Source organism: Apostichopus japonicus, chromosome 9 (genome assembly GCF_037975245.1).
Source record: "Apostichopus japonicus isolate 1M-3 chromosome 9, ASM3797524v1, whole genome shotgun sequence".
Classification (NCBI taxonomy): domain Eukaryota; kingdom Metazoa; phylum Echinodermata; class Holothuroidea; order Aspidochirotida; family Stichopodidae; genus Apostichopus; species Apostichopus japonicus.
In genome coordinates, this window is record NC_092569.1 from 2,628,253 (window position 1) to 2,652,187 (window position 23,935).

Here is a 23,935-nt window from a genome sequence, read left to right on the forward strand (position 1 = left end):
ATGCTAACTGCAAAACAATTGAAAAAAAGAGAGAAAGACTGATGTATATATAATGAACACCGAAGCTCTTTATTTGATGGGTAGACAGACCACTGTGGGGATGCCACTTAAAATGATTAAATCGTAGCATTGGAGTTCGAATACAATGTTGTTGCTACGGTCATCAGATTTACACATGCATACAATGGGGGGCAGTTTGTAGATTCTTCATCATTATTATTATTAGTAGTAGTAGTAATAGTAGTAAGGAGCTTAGAATACAATATTATGGCTAATTAACATCGTTTCATATTCTTGTGTACCTTAACATTATTTTCTTGTATTTATTCGTTTTCTCTTTCTTGTTAAGGTGATTACCAAATAGCTTCCCCTTTCTTGGCCTCCCAAAAAAAAAAAAAAAAAAAAAATCAAATCAAATTTGAGATTTATTCGTGTTTTAAGAGAAACTGTAAAAAATTTTGCACCCATGCCACAAACTTTGGCTTTTTTTTGTATAGCTTTTTTGTCATTTTTATTTCAAATTTTTTACAGTGTTCTCAATTTTTCAATAAGTTACATACTTTTCTTCCTCTCTATATATTAAGCACCAGTGTTCATGCTCTTTTAATGTTAAAATGTTATCAACACTCCTAGACCCACTTAAAAACTTATCGATGAATAATTGCATTTTCGATTTTAACTTTTTTTCCTTTTTTTTCTTCTTTTTAAAATCCGTAGGAAGAATAAGTCTAAAAGAGAACCTGGCTCGAGATATATCACACAAAAATAAGTTAGATAGTCAGATGCTCTAGAAGACTTCTTCTACCGGAATGCCCTCTCTCTCAACTTACGAGGAACCAGTTTTTAAAATTACACCTCTAGTCCCCCTGATTCCGTTGCCTTTGTAATATGGACAACATGGTACATTATTAATGTATTATAACTCCCATATATACCATGAGCCTCGTCGACACATCAAAAAAATATAATATCTCCAAAAAAAAAAAAAAAAAAAAAACTGCCTATAATATACCTCCAATATTGCATAAATAAAATGGCAGTTTTTTCCCTCTTTTCGAAGATGCCCTTATTCAAAAGCAAGCCGGGACAAACCGAACAACCTGTTCAACATCTAATTTGCATAATTTATCAAAACAAAGTACGCAGCACCTCTAAAAACCTGCTACATACAACAAAGCTAAGTAAGACGAACCCCTAGAATTTGTTTCTTTCTTTCTTGTTTTAAATTTCATTTCTTACATCTGATCAGGTATCAAAAGTGTAACTGTATTCACATCTAAAAAATACAAATATTTTCGTCTTATTATTATTATTTTTTTGGTTTCCAAAACTTCAAATATATTTCTGTTTGACTCTGGCTGAAGAAGTGGAATATAGTTGTGGCAAACTGAATGCTAAACTCCATAAAATATAATTAGCAAAACAGAAATTCACAATTTCATTTATTATTCTTTCTCTCTATATTTCTTTTTTTAAAACATAATCTCCTCCCAATTTTAAATGTGAATACAGTTTACCTTTGACCCCAACAATCATTGTTGATATATCAAGCATAGATGGTAACCTTTTCTTAGATAATGTGGACGGTGTATGTGATTATTTCTTATCCAGTTTTTTTTCTTAAAGACGCAACCATTTTGATTGTACTCACTACCCTTATTCTCTCTCCTATGCATGCTGGCTAACTGTTCTGCAAATCCTCTGGACCAATCACAATCCCCTATTCATTTTTCCCGTTCAAAACTGGTATTGTCTTACCCTACAATAAGAGCATTACCAAAAAAATCCCCTAAAGAGGATAACAACTCTCGAAGTACTAAGGCCAGCCACAGCCAAAGACATAATCCTTTTCTGACAAACAATTCACATCATTTCCCCCCCATTTCCATGACACAAGACAGCTGATACTTGTGGAATCCACAGGCAAGGTACCCCTTATGTTTATGACATGAAGAACAAACTGTTAACAATAGAAAATCTTATTCTTTCAAGGTAAAAGCAAGAAACTTCATTGTTGGTATAATCAAATCAATCCGAAGGGACATCAGAAAAGCTCTAGATTAGAAGGCAAACCATTTTTAAAAGGCATCCCTTACACATCTGATGTAGCTTAGCAACTTTGAGGGCCAGTATTTCAAACTGAAGACATCAGATTGTATGAATAACACCAGAAATTGATTTCTTGTGAATCAATGAAATGAGTGGGTGTCCAGAACATTGCAATCAGGGATCTGCTATTTAGTTTGATAAATACTTTATTTGCCCTTGTGATTTTTAAAGCCTCCCCCTCAAAAAAAAAAAAAAAATTAGAGAGATTAAGTCAAATCGAACCAAGATACACTTCTACAGGGCAAGTGATTTTAATGCAACGCTGTTTTCTTAATATGCTTTCAAAGCAGTCGATTCTGGGGATCAATTCACTTTACCAATCCGAAACTGATAACACTATTATCACCAAATGTTCTTTTTTCTACCACTCTATAATTTAGCAAGCCATATATTGTAGTTTTTCAGGTAGGTCAAAGCTGCTGGGAGCAATATTAAGTCATAGCAGTATGAGAACATTCGTATTACAACTGGATTCAGCCTTAAAACAGAAAACAAAAATAGCCTTCTAAATTTAGACATATCAGAGCTACTTGAGGTTTGTGATTGTTAATACACTTTCTAGCATATTTTTAATTAGAAAATTCACTGTTTTGAATTTTTCAATGAAAACAACAAGACTTTGCTTTTCACTCCTTCTAATCAATTTCGAAGGAAACTTGAAGTTTGACGAGAATATCATCTTCAATTTTTGGTTCAAATTTTGTGAATGTTCTTGACTTTCAGATTGCCAACTGTTACTCTGTAGATATGCGATGTTAAATTGGCATATAGAAATATAAAGTTCAATGTTAATGTTTGGTACTCCATGTCATGAACAAGAGAGGACCCATTCTCAGTACACCTGCAGAAGCACCGTGTACTCCTCCATGATGGTAAAAGCATCACTCTTTCAAGAAGCTATCCATCCTTTGCCCGCCATTCCCCAAAAAACATCAGTGTCTTGCTCTTAATTCCTTGCCCACACATTTTCGCCAGTTTATCAATAACAAGTGAAATTCCCCGAAGAAACAACTCATTTTACATACAGAATCCCAGCTGCTTAAAGAGAGACAAAAAAATAAAACAAATCCTCCTTTGTTTTAAAATTCATGATCCAAATTTAGAACATCTGACTGTCTTCAAATTAAGCGCACAGACAAAGTAGATCTTGGCAAGAGGGGTTTCAACAGTATGAAGCATCTTTCTTTCCTTCTTTTTGTTTTAGCTCAAATTCAGCTTAAATAGAGCCTTGCTTCTTTCACAATGCCAATTTTGCAAAATAATTGAAATTCAGTTTCTGACCTTTTTGATGTATAAAGGTAAAATGGACAAGAGAAAAGTAGGTCCACTTTTCCAACGAGAATAAACTACCCTTTTAGCGTGCTGGAAAATCCACTTTGGTATTTTTAATTCCCCAAATTTGATTACTTCGATGACAGATGTGGTGAAATGATTTAGGTTTCCTTTTTTACCTTTGTTTATTTCTATATTCAAACGAGAGACAGTGAGAGAACAACCATCAAATCAGGGGGAATGGTTATTTAATTGGTCTAATTTATCACCAAAAAAGGAAAAGAATAATGAAGAGAACCTCTCTAAGTACTTCAAAGAAAATAAGAATATCTATCTGGTCGACATCATTTTGAATATTTTGAAAAACCCCTCTTTTCCTTTTTTTTTTCAAATTTGCTTTCTCCCGTTTGACTTTCTTTAAACGGCTGGAACTCTGTATGTGTTTCTTCACAGAAATATTATTTTCCCTCACTTACTTCACTCTTGACCTTAACAAGAAACCGTCTTTATGGTTATCCCCCTTGAATTGCAGATGAATCGACAGCGATCGTGTACACGACGACGCCGTCGTCATCTCTGCAAGGAGTGAATTTGCGTCATTTTTTAACCGATAGCTCGGACGGGTCAGTGGCATACAGATTAGCGTTCACACCACACAACTTCACGGTACACTTAACCATTGAATATATATAGAGGGGTGTAATAAACCCCCAATATAAGCAGAAATACTGAACAACTCGTCGACGACAAAAATTGACATCACCACCAACTATTATTTACTTCTTTTTTTTTGAAAGGTACGACACCCAAGGTAAAAGGTGACCTCCAATGTTGTATTCTGTATTCTTGTTACCCCTGTGTGTGTCCTTAGTGTTTAGTTAAAATTTTCACATTTTTTTTGGTTGTCACTATTTAGAATTGATTACACATTATCTCGCGGATCAACTCTTTTTTCCCACGGAGCGTTTGAAGTATGCACAACTTAGCTCGGAACAAACATCATATACCGACAATATGAACAGACACTGGCAAAAAAAGCAACATTAATATCACACAAAAGCTGTTTACGTCACTGTTTACTTGAAAAATACTAATTGTTAATATAACTAACCAAAAACACAAGTCTTTGGTTAAACAGCAATATGGCTCCTCCATGAATAGTCATTAGTAATATATATTTCATCAGCATGAACTGTTTTTTTTTTCGTTTTTAAGTAGAAAAAAATATCCCCCATTATGATATAATTTTAAAATGGCTCCTTGGATAAAATTTTCATTTATGTTTCCGGAAGTGTGGCTAACTTCACACAGATAAATAACCAAATGGGAGCACCAAGGCTGTATGTACAAAGAAAAAATAAAACAAGAGAGAGAATAAGAAGGGAAGAAAAAATAGAAGATGATATGATGGGAGTTTTTAAAGAAAGAAGCTTACATCCCTTCGGCATCTTCTTTTGCAACAACCACCATGTGGGTGTGAACAAAAACCTCACAATCCCAAACACTCTTGAAGTAAAATTATAAAAGCAAAGTGTGGCAATCTTGCATATTTTGGTACAAATAGCCTTGTTTTGTCTTAATAACCATTACCAAGCCCTACAATTTTGTGTAATGATTTCGCGTTCCGTTTAAGAAACACGAAAGTTCCTCGACCTTTTTTTTTTAAGACTGTACACGTCCTCATCATGTTTTATAAAATCTGTACAATATGAGACAGCAGTGGAAACCAAGAGAACTTGAAAAATGTTTATTCATTGAGTTTTGTGTTAATTTGCATTTTTTTTTCATTTTTTATAACAACAATAAGTCTCTCGTTTCTAAAAATCTCACCACCTGGTATATTGCTATCGAGATTCGAAGAAAGTCTAGACAGTAGCATTTTGATGAGGCACTGGTTTCATTCACGACACATTTCATAATAGCATCTCATGTCCCCTCATAACAATAATGGACTCTTCCGGCTCTCCTATTATTTTACATTATATAGGGAAGAATCCATTACTGGAAACGGGGAAGAACATCAATACACTAAGTCAATGGGACCCTTGTTAACGTCACATTTAATCACACACAGTAAATCACCTCTGGAATAACATGATGAACTGAAAAACTCTTTGAGTCGCCATTGACAACAACGATTGGAAAATTACAACTGCCGAACCACCTGCGCAAAGAAGTTAAAAAGGTTTTCATGCAACTCTGCTTTTTCTTTACATCAACCAAGAACTTAGGAATTGTCTCTTTTTTCTCCTTCACTGCCTTAATCTTCTACACATATCAAGCAATTTTTAAGAAAAAAAAAAAAAAAAGCATTACTGCAAATACTTAACAACAATAACAACAACATTTAGACAGCATTTTTAGAAAAAGGAAAAAATAAAAATAAAAACATAAAAATTACAGGTTTTTTTTCGTTTTGCATAAAAACAGCAGGTACACAGAGCTGAAAGTTCCAAAGCATACAAATAGTTTGCCTTATAATATCCACATGATTTAGAAAAATAAAACATTTACAACAAGCTTATGAATGATTACGATTAATAACAGATTAAGCGAGTATTTTTTTTTTCCTTTTTTCTTTTCTTTTCAAATCAAGTCAACCCTCCTTGTCCTCTCTTTATGTTCACGCCACAAGTGCGTCTTCTAGGACATTAATGTTAGTTTGACAACCTACAAACTTTTTTATATAATACAGAATCATTAAGTCACACACTCCCTGAGTACAAATGAAGACAACTGCTTGCGGTGAAATTTTTCGCCCCTTTTCCTCCTCTCCTCTCACACTCTGGCGGCTCGACCTAAGTCGACCCACACTCCTCTACCATTCTCTCAGATATGAAACTAAACCCCAAAAAATTGACAAAACAACAGGTTATTAACCCTATGTAGTTAGAATACCTTTTACATAGACCATCAAGGCAACAGCTTATCTTAAAAAATTTCACTTTAAAAAAAGAAAAAAAAACGTAGATGGATACTCCAAATTTACATCATTAAAATTCAGTGCAAAAATTTGAAAGAAACAACAGAGAGATGGTACACCGTTTACAAAATCACAGATTTGTTTTTAAGAAAAAGAAATACGCGAAGAGAAAATCAAAATGAAACCAAAGAAAAAAATATAGTTAGGACATGTTAAATCATCTTGAAAGTACAAAAACTTAAAGGTTTAAAAAAAAAAATAAAAAAAAATATCAACTTGGTTGACTAATAGTTCAAACAGGACTAGACACACTCTCATCTTTCACTGATTACAAAAACACCCTTTAATTTCTTTAAAAAAAAAAAAAAGATAAAACAAAGAAAAGGAAAAATTTTTCAAAAGTTCAATGTATCTGCCACTACCCTACCATCTTAAACATGACAACAGCATATTTGCTGTGAGAGATTCAAAAGAAGCGCAGCCTTACATCGAAACATTATTTACTGAGGGTTTGACACTAGAATTTTACTGGCTTGGCTAAAAAGAAAAGTTCATTCTAAAAGTGTGAGAAAAAAAAATTATTTCATTTTTAGAGTCTCAGATGATAACAAGGAAAACAGGTTGATATTTGCCCCTAAAATTTATATTAATGATGAAAGTGATTGAGAGGTATGATTAAAAGTCAATATTAAAAGTGGGAAAAGTTCCTTTTTTTTTTCCTTCTTATTTATTCAATTTTTATTTTGGTAATATTACTCCAATCAAGAAGGCAGAACAGTATACCATACCGGTGGGTTGTGCGACTGTTAGCACCATTTTTCAATGTCTCTGCAGACTTGCCATCAAATGGTTCAAATTCCTAAAATATATTTATTAGTGTGAAGAACCCATAAGTTGTGAGACATTAAATATTATCATATACCATCACAATGCTTAAGTTGTTGCAATCAATTTGATTTCAAACAGATAGTTACTGGTAGTTCTTACCGAATTAATTTTACTCAAAATAAGATACAAATTGATCGAACTAAGCAAGCCTGCTATATTTCACCACCAAATGAATATTCATTTTGTTCGAATGATAAATGATGCAATTTGCAAAAATTCATCGGTTTTCGTCTTTCTGTTTTCCCTTCTTGAAATTATCATCGAGCTAATAAAAGTTCCACTGTTTACAGACGTTTGGTTGCAATTTGTTTGTGATAATCATCAATTAGTGAACATGCTCACACACAAGGAAGTTGAGCTTTACAATATAACAGAGCGATTTCCGATGTCCTAATACTAGCGATTGACACTTTATTTTTACGGTGAGACATTTCCAGTGATATACAATAGTCTCTTCTCCCTTAATCAATATTGACTTTTGAGGTAATTGAATTTGTATTGAGGCTATTGCAACATGAAATAACTTATAAAAAATAAACACTGCTTGTGAGGTATGTTTTGGCAAGGAACCACATGTGTACATATTTAGTGTGATATATCAGACCATTTCTCACCATATCCCATCTGATACCTGCAAGGTATCCCACATGATAGCATTCCATATTCGTATTGTGTGATCATCTCATGTACCATATAGTATGTATAGTATTGTGTGAAAATGTATGTAATGTACCATGTGGTATTTTGTGAAAATGCGTGCAATGTACCATATTGCATGTACAGTATTGTGTGAAAATGCATGTCATGTACCATGTGGTATTGTGTGAAAATGCAAGCAATGTACCATATTGCATGTGGTACTGCGTGATATTGTGTGTAATGTGCCAGATAAATGTGGAATTGTGTGACATTATATGTAATTTGACACATAGCATGTGGTATTCTGTGATAACCTACGTAATTTGCCAGATAAATGTGGTATTGTGTGATAATCTATGCAATATGTCATATAGCATGTGATATTGTGTGACTTTCTATGTAATGTGCCATACAACATGTTGTATTGATACGTCATACCCCATTAATACCAAACTCTGATATTTCCGATATACATTGAGGTACTAAATGATATCCCATGAGATGTTGCACAACGTGGTATATGATTGTTCATAACATACTGTACCCAATGTTACTTTTCATGCATGTAGGACATAATAACCCATCTGAAGGCTAGTGTGGCTCTCTTTTTTACTCTGAGGATACAGGTAATATCTAGCACCCAAAACTGACCAATAAAACACCTCCAACTAACCTCTTCTCTTGTCTCAAAATTTCTTCACAAAATTTAATCGACATTTTAATGGCTATTATATTTATAATTCCAACGATTCCATCAAGCAACATAGTAACATTCTTTCCTACCGACTATTTCCATCAATTTGTTTCGCTTCTCTAAAATCTCTATTCTAGTACAATCTAGTCCTCCACTTTTGAAACATGACTCAAATATGCTTGTATAAAACACCATACCGTATAAAACACCTTGTTGGGTATGAAAAATAAAAATATGAATGTTATAAAAATATGAAACTTAAAAAGGAGCATTGCCAAAACTGAAAAGTGTAAAGCACCAAATTTTGCACAGAACCGGGTTCACATAACTTTGTTGGAAGACAGTGCGAACCCATCCCGCAATCTCCGAATACTGCATACGAGATGACTTGCACGACGTCACATGACCCCTAAACAGATTTACCAAGAAAACAGTAAAGATCGTATCCTCTAAAAAAAAAAAAATAAAAAAAAAAGTGGGGAGAAAATGTGTAATTATATGAAGGTTTTTCTCCTTTTTATTTAAACTTAACAATAAGTAGCAATATTGAATTCCTTCCTATCAGCATTTAGTTGTAGATTTATGTTGCTTTACAGTTTAACAAGAGTTTGTCACAAAATTTAAGAATATGAAATTTATTGTTAAATATTACCACACAAGGCATATCAAAAAAACATATCTAGATTACTTTGTTTTTCATTACATGGGGGAAAAAAGCAGAGAAAGCTATTTTTGAACATGCAAAAATTCTCCTGTCTTGGCTTTTTTTGGAGGGATAACATTGAATATAAGTTTTTACGAGCAGAAGTGATGTTTTTTTTCTCTTACAAACCTACCATGTTGAGATGCTAAGGCCTTACATGAAAGCACTGCATGAATAGAAATTTACAAAAAGATCCAATAAAAAATGTCAAAATGTCAATTCCCTTACACCAATCGGTGTTTTATCATATTTCTCTGTAAAGTTTTGTATCTTGAGGATTTCTGGTGAACATCAAAGGGTGTTGGGTTAGCTTACATCCTATCATAGCTAATCGGAATGAAAGGAACTCATTAAGACTTCTTCTCCTTCGATGGAACTTTAGATGAGCATAGTAAACAAAGGATATTAATTTCCTTTCATACTGTGAATTATCTATCGAAAGCTATTTGAGAGCCCATTTCAAGTCGACCGACTAAATGGTACAAAGACTGAATTGAAATGTGTCTATCAAAATGGCCATATTTGTTAGTAATCCAACAGCCTCCAAAGGAGGGATTTCTTGGCAGCCCAAATAATGTCCCTTTTCTCCTTTTTTCTAAATTACATCAGGGCATCCATTTGGACCACCTCGTTCCCCCCACCCCCTCTGCTGTCCATCAATTATATTTCTCCAATAAAGTTCTCAGCAATGAAGAAGTTCCAAACCCTAATGAGTCACCGTTGGTGGGTGAGACCTAGAATTTTTTTTTTCTCAATTTTTTTCCTTTTTTAACAGCAGAGTTGTATTTATTTCAATTTCAATTACATGAAAATCTTGAGAGAGAGAAAAAAAAAATGATATAACAATTGTGTTTACGTTATTTTATGAGGTATTTGAAAGGCATAAAAATGAGTAGCTCGCTAAAAAATCTATTTACACATTCGTGATTGAGGTGAGTCAGTTATGAAGTAGTAATATTCTGGCATGACATGGCGAGTGTTAAAAATACTTAAGAGAGAAAAAAAAAAATGAGGGGAAAAAAAAAAGACTCAATAATTTACTGGTTCCTTGGTAATTCCTAGAAAAAAACTTCTTGGCCTCTTCAGTGACAGTGTCTCCATGTAAAAGGATATGTCTTAAAGAAAAAAAAGAAAATGAGATGCTTACGGAAAATGATAAAATGTCACACACTTCTCCACTTAATACAATGAAAAACTTTACAGTTGTTTTGCAATGTCAAACTGAAAATTATTAGAAAAGGAAGAGCTAAAGAAAAGAGTTGCATAATTTGTTAAACATTATGGAGAGAACCGGCAAGCCAAAACTTTGTCTAAAACCCCTTCCTCCCCCACCCCCCAAAAAATGAAAATCTAAACCCCCCGAGTTATTTCAGTGTTAAGAAGACTTTGAATGTCGAATATCAATTGACAAAGATTTTAATGCCCGTAGGCAAGAGCGACAAACAAACAAAAATAGAATAAATATAAACAAGAAACAAACCAACGACGACACAACACGGCGACGATCAAAGGGTGTAGTTATAAGGTTCAATGTCAAACAGACTATGTGACGGCATTATACAGAAAAAAATAAACTCCTTTTTACTTGTTGTAATTTATAATACTGATACATAGAACTATGACATTTTAAGTCTTATTTAAATGCACAAATTTACATGTTAAATATTCATTGTATGAAGACATGATGCATATTCATGACATTGTTGAGGTATCTTTCTTTAAAAAAAAAAAAAAAAAAAAAAAAAAAAACTTTAGTTAGAGAAAACAACAGATGGCAACAATTGTGCACCTCAAATTTAAGGTCAAGGGTCATGAGAAAGAAGCGTGTAAAAGTGCAAAAATAATGAATAATCATGAGGCAGCAATGAAAGACATGCACAAGGAAATCGAATAACAATTAATCACAGGAAAGAAGAAAGTAAAGAAAAAAAGGCAGCAGAGCTTTTTAAAAATAAACCAAAGAAGCCCTAAAATTGTAATATTTTAACCCCTATTACCCTTTCCTTTTAAATCATTTTTTACAGAGAACTCAAAACATTGACAAGCATTAAAAAAAAATCTCCACTTTGATTGCATGGTATATCGTTCTGCTGTAGGACGGCACCCCCTTTCAAACGGTACATTTTTCTCTCAAACTAGCATTTCCTACATTTTCTGAACAAAAGTTGGACCAGAACAATGTTGTAAATTTGTTTAGGTCGCAACATCAATTCCATCTCATCTTTCTCGAGGAGCGTTACCTTTAAGACGACACATTTTCTGGAGTGAACGGACACAAAGCTTTCAAAAGTTTTCAAAGTTTCAAAAGTTTTCAAACTTGGCAAAAATAGTGATTCCTTTAGCAGATTGGATATTACTCCAAAACTTGTGCTGGCTGGCCTTCTTTTAACGAGGGTGGAAAATATCTCTCGGATGAGACAGATGTGTTTAGGTACCTCGTTTTTTAACATGAAACAAAAGGTTTTAATTGGTGAAACATATCTCAAATATAACTTAAAAGTTTGATGGGGTGGGGTGATGAGACTAGTCATTGATCAAAAAGTTTCTGATTTTACTCTATTTTACTGATTTTACTTAGTCATTTTAAATGCTGACTGATAATTTTCCCAAATTTTTCCCAAATGTAGAGCTTGAAATTATCAGGTATGAAGATTTAATTGGTGAAACATACCTCATTCATGAAACAAAATGGGTATGTGATGAAGGAAATGATCGAATGTTCCTAAAATTTAACTTACCATGATCAGGATCAAATCTGGTAGAAAAATGCAGAATTTGAGGAAATGTCTCGGCAATGTCTCGTGAAAGAGAGACTTCACCAATGTTGCCAACTAATTTGAATGTAAAAAGCCCATGCTTAAGAACGACCACCTCACAGTTTAGAACAGAAAAAGTAAAAGTCAGCCATTAAAAAAAAAAAAAAAACAACTAATAATATTAATAAAAATATAAAAGCATAAAATAATATACACAAGAAGAAGTTGGTTATATTTGTACAATAATTGGCTAATAGGGCATTGAGATAAATATTGAGTATATTCTGGATACAGAAAGTACATTTTTATTCAATAAAGTGAAATGTTTCAATATATAAAATTTTTGCTTCAAGCTTCCTTTTTCATTTCTTGCCTTTGTTAGGTTTTTGACAGCCCCTCCCCCTCACCCAAAAGACAATAAAGATCCTTAAAATATACTTTCAATGATATCTAAGAAGACAAAAAAATCAATAAAAATAGTTCAAGCTGTCTGCTATAAAGGTGATACTTGGTAATTTTTATATTTTAATGGAGGGTAAAAACAATTTAAAATAATGATAATTTACTCCCTCAATTGCAGTTCAGCTGAATGTGCTAGAGTGAATACTATATAATTTTATTTCTGGTCTTTATATGAATAATATCAGGTTACCAATTCAGATGAATAATGTCTTAATAAAAACAAAACATGAAAAGGTAAATAAGGAGTTTGAAGTTTCATTAAGGTTTAGTTTTTGTCTTGAAAATGAGGGGTGGGTGGGGGGGGGTAGGGGGTTAAAAGGAGAAGAACATAACCCGGGTTATGTGTGGCAGGCTTTGTTGGGCATTGTGATTGAGACAAGCTGCCAAAGATCAACTGCAATAATTTCACAAGGAACAAAGATACAATATACACACACGCACACACACATTTAACATACAAAGAATGAAAGAAACAAATAGAAAACAGATTAAAAACCAAAAAGTTAAAATAAAATGGACGAACAAACAGAGAAACAGATTAGAAATGGAAGCTGCAAAAATTTGAAGGAAAAAAAAAAAGAAGAATTCCCACAGCCTGTTTGCCAATATACACATGCCAAGAATCGTATTGCACCTTGGAGTTTAAACTTGCACGTGTGTCACAGTTTCCTCTCTTACGAGAACTTGGAAAAACTCATGGAAGCACTCAGTTTTTCATGTTTAACCAAGTCATCGATTAAGAGGGAGAGTAAAATAGAAACCTTTTCAACGAAAATATAAAAAAGTGAGATATTTATCTATATACATATATATCACTACATATATATATATATATATGTAATTAAATATACGTATATACTTGTCCAACTCATTTTCATTTCCACCAAAATGTTGAAGACCGTAAAAATCTTTAAAAAGAGAAGTTTGAATATGGATAAAGTTTCAACGGAGAGGTACCACACTTTTCTCCATATTTTAAATTTAAAGCAAAGTTGCTGAAGTTTTGGAAGAAGTCATCCCAAATTATTTTAGACAAAATACAAGAATGAAGGCCAACTCTTTCAATATGAAAGAAATGCAGACAAAAAATCTGTTTTCATTGTTGATCTTAATTCATTGCAACAAAATTCAAAATTCAAAAAAAAAATTATATATATATTTTAGAGTTAACCTGACAATTTCTCACTCGTATGTTAATATTTCAGGAAGGGTTAAAAATAATGTCGGTAGGTTTTGTTTACTGTTTCCCCTAAATTGAGTGTCAAACAAGCTGTGGAAATTTAAGACTGGATATATAATATCAACAGAATAAGATATCGCAGACTCGAGAATAAAAGATGTCAAAAGTAGAAGTGCCAACCAAAAGTGATATAGTAAAAAATGATGCAATAAATAACGAGAGATAGAGAAAGAGAGAGAGAGAGAGAAAAAATTAAGCAAAAATCAGTCAAAGTTTGGATACACTTAAAGCTGAAAACAAAAAGGCTGTCACGTCATTCAATCAAAACGATCCTCTCAGGTTTAAAAATGTGACTTCATTGAAAGGCCTGGTGAAACCGCGGCAGTGCCTGGTTCCCGAGGAAGCCCACGTGCATGGGGTCAAGGCCCTGCTGGCTGACTTGGTGGGAACTCATCTGCATCTGGTTGACGTGGAGATCCACGGCTGTAACCTGCGGCATCCCGATGTGCTCCACAGAGTGTGCCTGAATTACGTTATGAGGTAGATGGGCCTGTGGAGCATTCTGGGTAGACTGAGGTAGCGATGCGTGGGACGTGGTGGGTACCATCATATGTGGAGAGGTCGGTGTCGGCGGTGGGATGCCCTGGTGGTGGTGGTGGTGGTGGTGTTGAGGCTGCATGTGGGTGGAGTTGACCGGCAGGAAACCCAGCAGGTGGCCCACGTCCACTGACGTAGGGGTCATTGGATCGACCCCCATCTTGCAACTGCCCATGGACTCCATGCTCTCCATGACCGGCTCCACCTTGATCTGCGGGTGGTAGTTATTGTTGAACCGAGAGGGCGGTACGGGTGGTATCTTCAGGAGCTCCATCAGCCGGTTCCTCACGGGAGGCGACATCGGGTACGGCGGCTCCTGCTGGATCGAGGTCGATGGAATCTGGGGATGTAACAGCTGCTGCGAATCGTGCATACTATGAAACGGTTCCTGAAATGTCATGCCCTGCGAGGTCACCATGTTCGGCATCGACGCCACGGCCATCGCCTGCAGGTGCTCGCCGAGCCTAACCCGTATCTGTGGATCGCTGCCCTCGTGGCTCTTGCGAGTGTGGCGGACCAGGTGGTCCTTCCGGCCGAACCGCTGGCCACAGGTCTGGCATAAGAAGTCTTTTCTACCCGTATGTACGACCATATGTCGGCGCACGTCCTTGCGCGTATAAAATTTACGGTCGCAGTGTTCGCACTGGTGCTTCTTTTCCTTGGTGACACTGGACTTCCCTGAATGTGACTTGATGTGTTGCAGTAGCGCCTCCGTATTCTCACATTCCCGCTCGCAGATCTTGCAGACGAGCTCCCCCGACGCGGCCGCGTGCATGGCTATGTGTTTCTTGTACCCTGGCTTGGTGTTGTAGACTTTCCCGCACTCCGTGCACCTGAAGAGGACCTTGTTCGGGTCGTGGGTGTGCAGGTGGTTCTTCAGGTGATCCTTTCGGTGGAACTTCTTATCGCAGAAAGTGCAGCTGTGCATTTTGTTCGGTGAGTGAGTGGCCATGTGTCTCAGCAACTTGTATTTGGATATGAAAGCCTTGCCACAGTCAGACTCTGAACAGGTAAATGGCCTCTCCCCGGTGTGCAGGTATGTGTGGGTCTTCATCTTCTCCGCCGTCATGAATACTTTATCGCACTGGCCGCATGCAAAATTTTTGCTATCCTTCTTCCCCCTTCCACGTGCCCCCTTGCCTTTCGTCTTGCCCGCCTGGCCTTTGTCCGAACCGGAGGGACCCTCGATCTCTTTGGACATCTCCTCGCCCTCTTTCAACTTGGGTTTCCGGCCTCTCTTGGCTTTCCGCGACTCGCACAGGTGCGACTCGAGCTGGTTGAATGTTGCAAAGACTTTGTTACAACTCGAGCACTTCCACGGTTCAGAGGAGGATGGCGCCTCGTTGTTGTTGGTATCGTTGTACTGGAAGCTTGTGCTGGCCTGAAGACAAAAATGATAACAACAAACCAAAAATTGAAGGAAAGTAACAAATGTAGCCTGAATACTGGTTTTTTGAAAACCTGGTTTGCAATCGTAAAGTTTCGAAAGGGAAAGACGACCCAATATTCTCTATGTCAAACGTTGGAATTTCATACCAAATGTGTGTAAAACCTTTGCTTCACCCTAGCAACCAGCCAAAAATTTGTCAACCTCAATTGCCATCTTTGGGTTTAAAATGGTTTTTTCTTAAGATCACTCACCCTTGAGATGCTTAAAAGGAAATGACATCGTAGAAGCATAGAATGGAGGAATCCGAGCATAGAAATGGATAAATTGGCAGGTGGGTGTCACAAGAATAACTTCAATGGGTATTTTGGAGACTGCATTTATCTCTACCATCTTTGATATCATATCCCAAAGAATCCACACAATCAAGTCTCACATAGCTTAACTAGTTTATGTTTTGTCAATCACATAACGACCAGAAATTTCCACAATTTTGAAAATTGTAATTTTTTACCCATTTTATCTCTGTTTTTGCAATAAAGTGTCTGGGTGACAACCATTTCAAACTTGAAGGGAACTGGGCAAAATTTGAAAATACAATTTAATATTCCTTTCTTTAAAAAGTGTAGGAAGGTTCCTCAGTTTGATTCTGTTCTGAGCAATACCTAGAAAATTTGCTGAAATTGACACAATTGAGGAATAATGCAGAGGAATGCTTTAGAATGGAAGAGGTACAATCCATGTCCTCCAGTGATCAGTTGTAATAAACTTGTTTCCCTCTGGTGGCACCATGCCAGTGTGAGAATCACTGCACCCTGACACCCCCTCTCCACCCCTCCCTGGGCCCTTTGTTCCACTTCACCACAGGCTTTTCCTGGGGGAAAAAGTGGAACGCCCAAACACAGGTCAACACAAGAATCTATATCCTGTCACAAGAAATCAAATGTATGAACTAGAAGTATATTCGGTGACACAGTATTTTTCCAAGTTGTCTATCTACTATATCATTCTTGGATTGGATTGTCTCACGTTTTCACACTTTACTACACGTGTGAAAACTAAAGGTTTCAACACATTTTTACATGTTTTAGGAACATGTGCCAATGTATGGAAACATGCAAATCTACCTATGAAATTCGTTCCAAGAACACTGGTTTTTCCAATGTCTGCTCTTCTGTGTCATACCCTTGCGATCACAGGTATGGGTTGACACAAGTTTCTTTTGTAAGGTGTAATTGCCAAATTTGAAAATCACATTCATTATAAAATATCGTTATTGAATTGACTAATAAAATGACAACAGTGGAGAAGTGCAAATTAAACAAGGACTATTAAAGTTGGCTTCAAAATGTAATTTCGTCATTTGTCATCGAAGCACCACATGATTCTGTAACCACTTCCTCCGAGAGTTTCTATTTTCTTATCAAATGAAACCAGGAAAACCGGATGACAACTTTGTCAACGAGAGGGGAATTCGAGAGGTTTAATGCGGAGTCAATTATCCCGTATTGCTTAGTACCATGCTATGCAATATCGTGTAAAATGACTACTAAGTACTACACTAATGCAAGGCTGTTTGTGCTTTCAACGTACAATAGAATTTAAAAAAAATACAGGAACCACAAATATAATAATTGTATTAGCTCCATTGTGGTTGCCCCGATTAAACGGTTGGGGTTGCGACCCATAGTTTGGAAAGATATGGAAGTACCTTGTTCTTTATGCTTCGATTACTATGGGAAGTGATGGACGTACCTTGTGCTCTATGTTAGGATTACTATGGGAAGTGATGGACGTTCCTTGTTACCTATGTTTAGATTACTTTGGAAAGTGATGGACGTACCTTGTGCCCTATGCTAGGATTACTATGGGAAGTGATGGACGTACCTTGTGCCCTATGCTCGGATTACTTTGGAAAGTGATGGACGTACCTTGTGCCCTATGCTAGTATTACTCATGGGTAGTGATGGACGTACCTTGTGCCCTATGCTTGGATTACTTTGGAAAGTGATGGACGTACCTTGTGCCATATGTTAGGATTACTATGGGAAGTGATGGACGTACCTTGTGCCCTATGCTTGGATTACTTTGGGAAGTGATGGACTTACCTTGTGCTCTATGCTTGGATTACTTTGGGAAGTGATGGACATACCTTGTTACCTATGTTTAGATTACTTTGGGAAGTGATGGACCGTGCCTTGTGCTCTCGACTTGGATTACTATGGGAAGTGATGGACTTACCTTGTGCCCCATGCTTGGGTTACTTTGGAAAGTGATGGATGCACCTTGTGCCCTATGTTAGGAATACTATGGGAAGTTATGGATGTACCTTGTGCCCTATGCTTGGATTACTTTGGGAAGTGATGGACTTACCCTGTGCTCTATGCTTGGATTACTTTGGGAAGTGATGGACGTACCTTGTTCTCTATGTTTAGATTACTTTGGAAAGTGATGGACATACCTTGTGCTCTATGCTTGGATTACTATGGGAAGTGATGGACGTACCTTGTGCTCTATGCTTGGATTACTATGGGTAGTGATGGACATACCTTGTGCTCTATGCTCGGATTACTATGGGTAGTGATGGACATACCTTGTGCTCTATGTTTGGATTACTATGGGAAGTGATGGACATATCTTGTTCTATTTGCTTGGATTACTTTGGGAAGTGATGGACATACCTTGTGCTCTTTGCTTGGATTACTATGAGAAGTGATGGAGGTACCTTGTGCTCTATGCTCGGATTACTATGGGAAGTGATGGACATACGTTGTGCTCTATGCTAGGATTACTTTGGGAAGTGATGGACGTACCTTGTGCTCTATGTTTGGATTACTATGGGAAGTAATGGACATACCTTGTTCTATTTGCTTGGATTACTTTAGGATTACTTTGGAAAGTGATGGACGTACCTTGTTCTCTACGCTTGGATTACTTTGGGAAGTGATGGACTTACCTTGTGCTCTATGCTTGGATTACTTTGGGAAATGATGGACATACCTTGTGCTCTATGTTAGGATGACTATGGGAAGTGATGGATGCACCTTATGCCCTATGCTTGGATTACTATGGGAAGTGATGGACGTACCTTGTTCTCTATGCTTGGATTACTTTGGGAAGTGATGGACGTACCTTGTGCTCTATGTTAGGATGACTATGGGAAGTGATGGACGTACCTTGTGCCCTATGCTTGGATTACTATGGGAAGTGATGGACGTACCTTGTTCTCTATGCTTGGATTACTATGGGAAGTGATGGACGTGCCTTGTGCTCTCGACTTGGATTACTATGGGAAGTGATAGATGTACCTTGTGCCCTATGCTTGGATTTCTTTGGAAAGTGATGGACATACCTTGTCTCTATGTTAGGATTACTATGGGAAGTGATGGACATACCTTGTGCTCTTTGCTAGGATTACTTTGGGAAGTGATGGACGTACCTTGTTCTCTATGCTTGGATTACTTTGGGAAGTGATGGACATACCTTGTGCTCTATGTTAGGATTACTTTGGGAAGTGATGGACATACCTTGTGCTCTATGCTCGGATTACTATGGGAAGTGATGGACATACCTTGTGCTCAATGCTAGGATTACTTTGGGAAGTGATGGACATACCTTGTGCTCAATGCTAGGATTACTTTGGGAAGTGATGGACTTACCTTGTGCTCTATGCTAGGATTACTTTGGGAAGTGATGGACTTACCTTGTGCTCTATGTTTAGATTACTTTGGAAAGTGATGGACGTACCTTGTGCTCTATGTTAGGATGACTATGGGAAGTGATGGACGCACCTTGTTCTCTATGTTTAGATTACTTTGGAAAGTGATGGACATACCTTGTGCTCTATGTTAGGATTTCTATGGGTAGTGATGGACGTACCTTGTGCCCTATGTTAGGATTACTATGGGTAGTGATGGAGGTACCTTGTGCCCTATGTTAGGATGACTATGGAAAGTGATGGACGTACCTTATGCCCTATGTTTAGATTACTTTGGAAAGTGATGGACATACCTTGTGCTCTATGTTAGGATTACTATGGGAAGTGATGGACGTACCTTGTGCTCTATGCTCGGATTACTATGGGTAGTGATGGACATACCTTGTGCTCTTTGCTCGGATTACTATGGGTAGTGATGGACATACCTTGTGCTCTATGTTTGGATTACTATGGGAAGTGATAGACATACCTTGTTCTCTTTGCTTGGATTACTTTGGGAAGTGATGGACGTACCTTGTGCTCTATGCTCGGATTACTATGGGTAGTGATGGACGTACCTTGTTCTCTATGCTTGGATTACTTTGGGAAGTGATGGACGTGCCTTGTGCTCTCGACTTGGATTACTATGGGAAGTGATAGATGTACCTTGTGCCCTATGCTTGGATTTCTTTGGAAAGTGATGGACATACCTTGTGCTCAATGCTAGGATTACTTTGGGAAGTGATGGACATACCTTGTGCTCAATGCTCGGATTACTATGGGAAGTGATAGACGTACCTTGTGCTCTATGCTAGGATTACTTTGGGAAGTGATGGACGTACCTTGTGCTCTATGCTTGATTACTATGGGAAGTGATGGACGTACCTTGTGCTCTAGACTTGGATATGTAGTAACAGAAACAAAGCTGGACGTACTGTCATCTTGGCTCATGGGTATCGACAAAAGTGAGTCAGTTCCATCTGAAACAAAATTATAATAAGGTGATTAAATGTGGAAAGACATCCTGGTTAATGAAGCAAAACATTTTCAGAGTATTTACTGTATCTTACTCTTTGTCATCTCAGGGTGGTAATTTTCTTGTTTTAATAGTTCTATTCAAAATTTCCTTTGATAGAAACAGTGGATCTGGGAATGAAAAACTGGCTTGTATTCACTGTTATGACAGGCTGTACGAGGAAACTGTCACAATGAACACATAATGTTCATGAACCAATCAGATGCACATATTAATGTCATCTCTGTCATGTCAGACCGTACCAGGAGACTGTCACAATGTTTGGGATATGGTTAATGACCAATCAGAGGCTTGCATTCACTGTAATGACAGGCTGCACCAGGAGACTGTCACAATATTTGGCACATGGTTAACAACCAATCACAGGCTTGTATTCACTGTTATGACAGGCTGTACCAGGAACGTCACAATGAACAGGTAATGTTCATCAACCAATCAGATGCACATATTAGTGTCATCTCTGTCATGTTAGACTGTACCAGGAGACTGTCGCAATGTCTGGGATATGGTTTAATAACCAATCACAGGCTTGTATTAAATGCCATGACAGGCTCTACCAGGAGACTGTCACAATGAACACGTCATGTTCGTCAACCAATTGGATGCACATATTAGTGTCATCTCTGTCATGTTAGACTGTACCAGGATACTGCCACAATATTTGGGATATTTAACAACCAATCAGAGGCTTGCATTCACTGTTATGACAGGCTGTACAAGGGGACTGTCACAGTGTTTGGGATATGGTTAACAACCAATCACAGGCTTGTATTCACTGTTATGACAGGCTGTACCAAGAGACTGTCACATTGAACAGGCCATGTTCATCAACCAACTGGATGCACATATTAGTGTCATCTCTGTCATGTCAGACCGTACCAGGAGACTGTCACAATACTTGGGATTAGGTTAACAACCAATCACAGCCTTGTATTCACTGTTATGACAGGCTGTACCAGGAGACTGTCACAATGAACATGTAATGTTCATCAACCAATCGAATGCACATATTAGTGTCATCACTGTCATGTCAGACTGTACCAGGAGACTGTCACAATGTTTGGCATATGGTTGACAACCAATCACAGGCTTGCATTCACTGTCATGACAGGCTGCACCAGGAGACTGTCACAATATTTGGCATATGGTTGACAACCAATCACAGGCTTGCATTCACTGTCGTGACAGGCTGTACCAGGAGACTGTCACAATGAACATGTCATGTTCGTCAACCAATTGGATGCACATATAAGTGTCATCTCTGTCATGTCAGACTGTACCGGGGTACTGCCACAATATTTGGGATATTTAACAACCAGTCACAGGCTTGCATTCACTGTCATGCACCTTCACAAGCAATATAAACATTTCAAGTTTTGTTTGCTTTTCTCCACTGTTCATGATTTTGCAGACAGTCTTTTGGTTTTGCAATAACTTTATACACCATTTTATTTGAGGGAAATTGTCCAATTTTTTTTAAATTCAAAAAAGGAAGAAGATGGATTCTGGCTGAACTACTTACCACACTCAAACGTTTTTACGTTCATCAGTTTGGCATAATCAGATGCATAATAGACCTTTAACTCGCAGTTTGGCTGGATAGGCTGAAGTAAAAGCAGAAAAAGGAACAAATTAACTAAAAGGGTTGTTCTGGTGGCACAATGTGGCACTTATCTTAAAGAGAAAAAATCATGCACACTAATAATTGAAAACGGAAATATCTTGTTCCCAACTTGAGATACAGTTGACCTATTTTGACTGGCTAAACCCTTGATTCTTCCAGGGAGTGCACCTCAGTGGGTAGTCTGCAATGTCATCTGTGCAATACGAATTGTGACGAGGATGCTGTTTAGAGCTACAGATGCATTTACTTTTTAAAGGTGATCAACTTCAGCCAGCGCAATATCTCTATAATTGTCGATCTTATGGCTTGCAGCAAATTTGACCAAACGTTGAAGATATAATTTACTGCGTTTACTACAATTTACTACGTTTCCACGTTGGTGGCAATTTTTCACTTTCACTGTGGTACTTGCAAACTATTTTCACAGCAATGCTAAATGCATGACACATGATTCTTACACGATTGGGAATGACTATAACTGGACTAAGTGAGATTGAATTGTGACTGGGAATGACTCAGTAGATACACGACTCATTGAAAATGACTAACTGGACCTTACATGCAACTCTGAATGTACAAGCAATAAAGAGAACTTGTGAACTCCAGATAGAAACTGAACAACACAAATGATTCAACCACTTCACCACTCTGTACAATTAAAACTTCCTTCAAATAATTCAAAAACCTTCTGGAATTTTAGATTCCAAAGGAACAGGCCAGTGAACCCTAAGAGGGTAATTGGGGGCGCTGTGCAAGAATGTTACCTGTCGTATACTCTAAAGGTAGATCCGAGTGCGTACACATAGGAGACAGGAGAGAGAGAGGAATTAATTAAAGGCTTAATTGAACCATAATATGTAACCCCTCCCCCCTCAACCTGAATTATCTTTGACCAAAAAGAATGGATTAGGATTCCCTTTCATTCCCGTCATCTTCCCAGCTTTACTGATTTATTTTGTTTGGTTGGTTTGCAGGTTTATTTGCTGGTTAACATTAATATTATTCTTATTATTACTATAATGTTTAATTTCCAGGGGGGCGTGCTAGTGGTGCTGGCTAACCTTACAACTGGTAAAAAATAAATCATCATTAAACTGGTAGACAACAAGATTCTGTTCATCGGCAGTCCTGGCGGGACGGATAAAGATCATCCAACTGCAACAATTCTCATCTCGTAGGTCAAGCTTGGCTTGTTCCTGCCCATCTTTATCAAAAATCTGAAGAGAAACAGACGAATAAAATAGGCACCATTAATAGAAATAGAAAACTGACAAAAAGAGAGAAAGAAAGAGAAATATTAAAGAGAGAATAGAAAATGTACTCGGGGGGCCATTGACATTTGGAAAATAGCACAAACAACCAAATCAAATATACTTTGACTAGGAGGTCACCTGTAACATTAGAGCCGGTAAATTCCTTAGAAAAGATTTCTATCTGGTGAAAGGACTTTCTTTTCTGAATTTTCAAAAGCACAAGAAAAAAGGTGGATGGTTTTCGTTCAAAACAGCGTAATGTGTTATGTAAAACGGGGTAATGCCTCTGCACTTTCCCAAAACAAAACCTGTGGCAACCTGTACAAAAATCATCAAAGTTAACAAGAAAAACATCAGAAAATTCACATTAAAATATGTGTGGAAAACTTGTTTTGGGGACCAATTTAAACATGGAAGTAAAATCGTAAGTTTAGACATGTTAATAACTTAATATGTTTGCCTAACAAGAACTGGAAATTTGTGCAAACCCCATTTTTTTTTACATTTGACACGGATGTGATTCTTGTGTCCACTAATTGCTTATTGGAAGAAAACCTACCAATTGGGACAGCTCAATAGATATAAACATATCAATTAATGTATTTATTCCTTCTTCTTCACCTGCAGATCACTCTAGCAATGTTAAAACAACTATGAGTCTTCTAGTATAACATTATGTTGTTCCTCACGTTTATAAAATACGGTTGGGTATGAT

General features: G+C 37.0%; 1 protein-coding gene across 4 annotated transcripts in view; it reads right to left on the reverse strand.

Annotated features, from left to right (window-relative positions):
• Positions 1-48: 48 nt before the first annotated feature.
• LOC139973307 (uncharacterized) overlaps positions 49-23,935 on the reverse strand; it is a 253,733-nt gene continuing 229,846 nt past the window's right edge. For all 4 annotated transcript variants that reach the window (XM_071979897.1, XM_071979896.1, XM_071979898.1 and 1 more), the window contains 4 exons: positions 23,029-23,184; positions 21,866-21,947; positions 20,193-20,287; positions 49-15,604 (listed from right to left, as the gene is read on the reverse strand). In XM_071979897.1, coding sequence (XP_071835998.1) covers positions 13,982-15,604; positions 20,193-20,287; positions 21,866-21,947; positions 23,029-23,184 — 1,956 coding nt within the window. In that variant the 3' untranslated portion in view covers positions 49-13,981. The remainder of the gene's footprint in view (positions 15,605-20,192; positions 20,288-21,865; positions 21,948-23,028; positions 23,185-23,935) is intronic.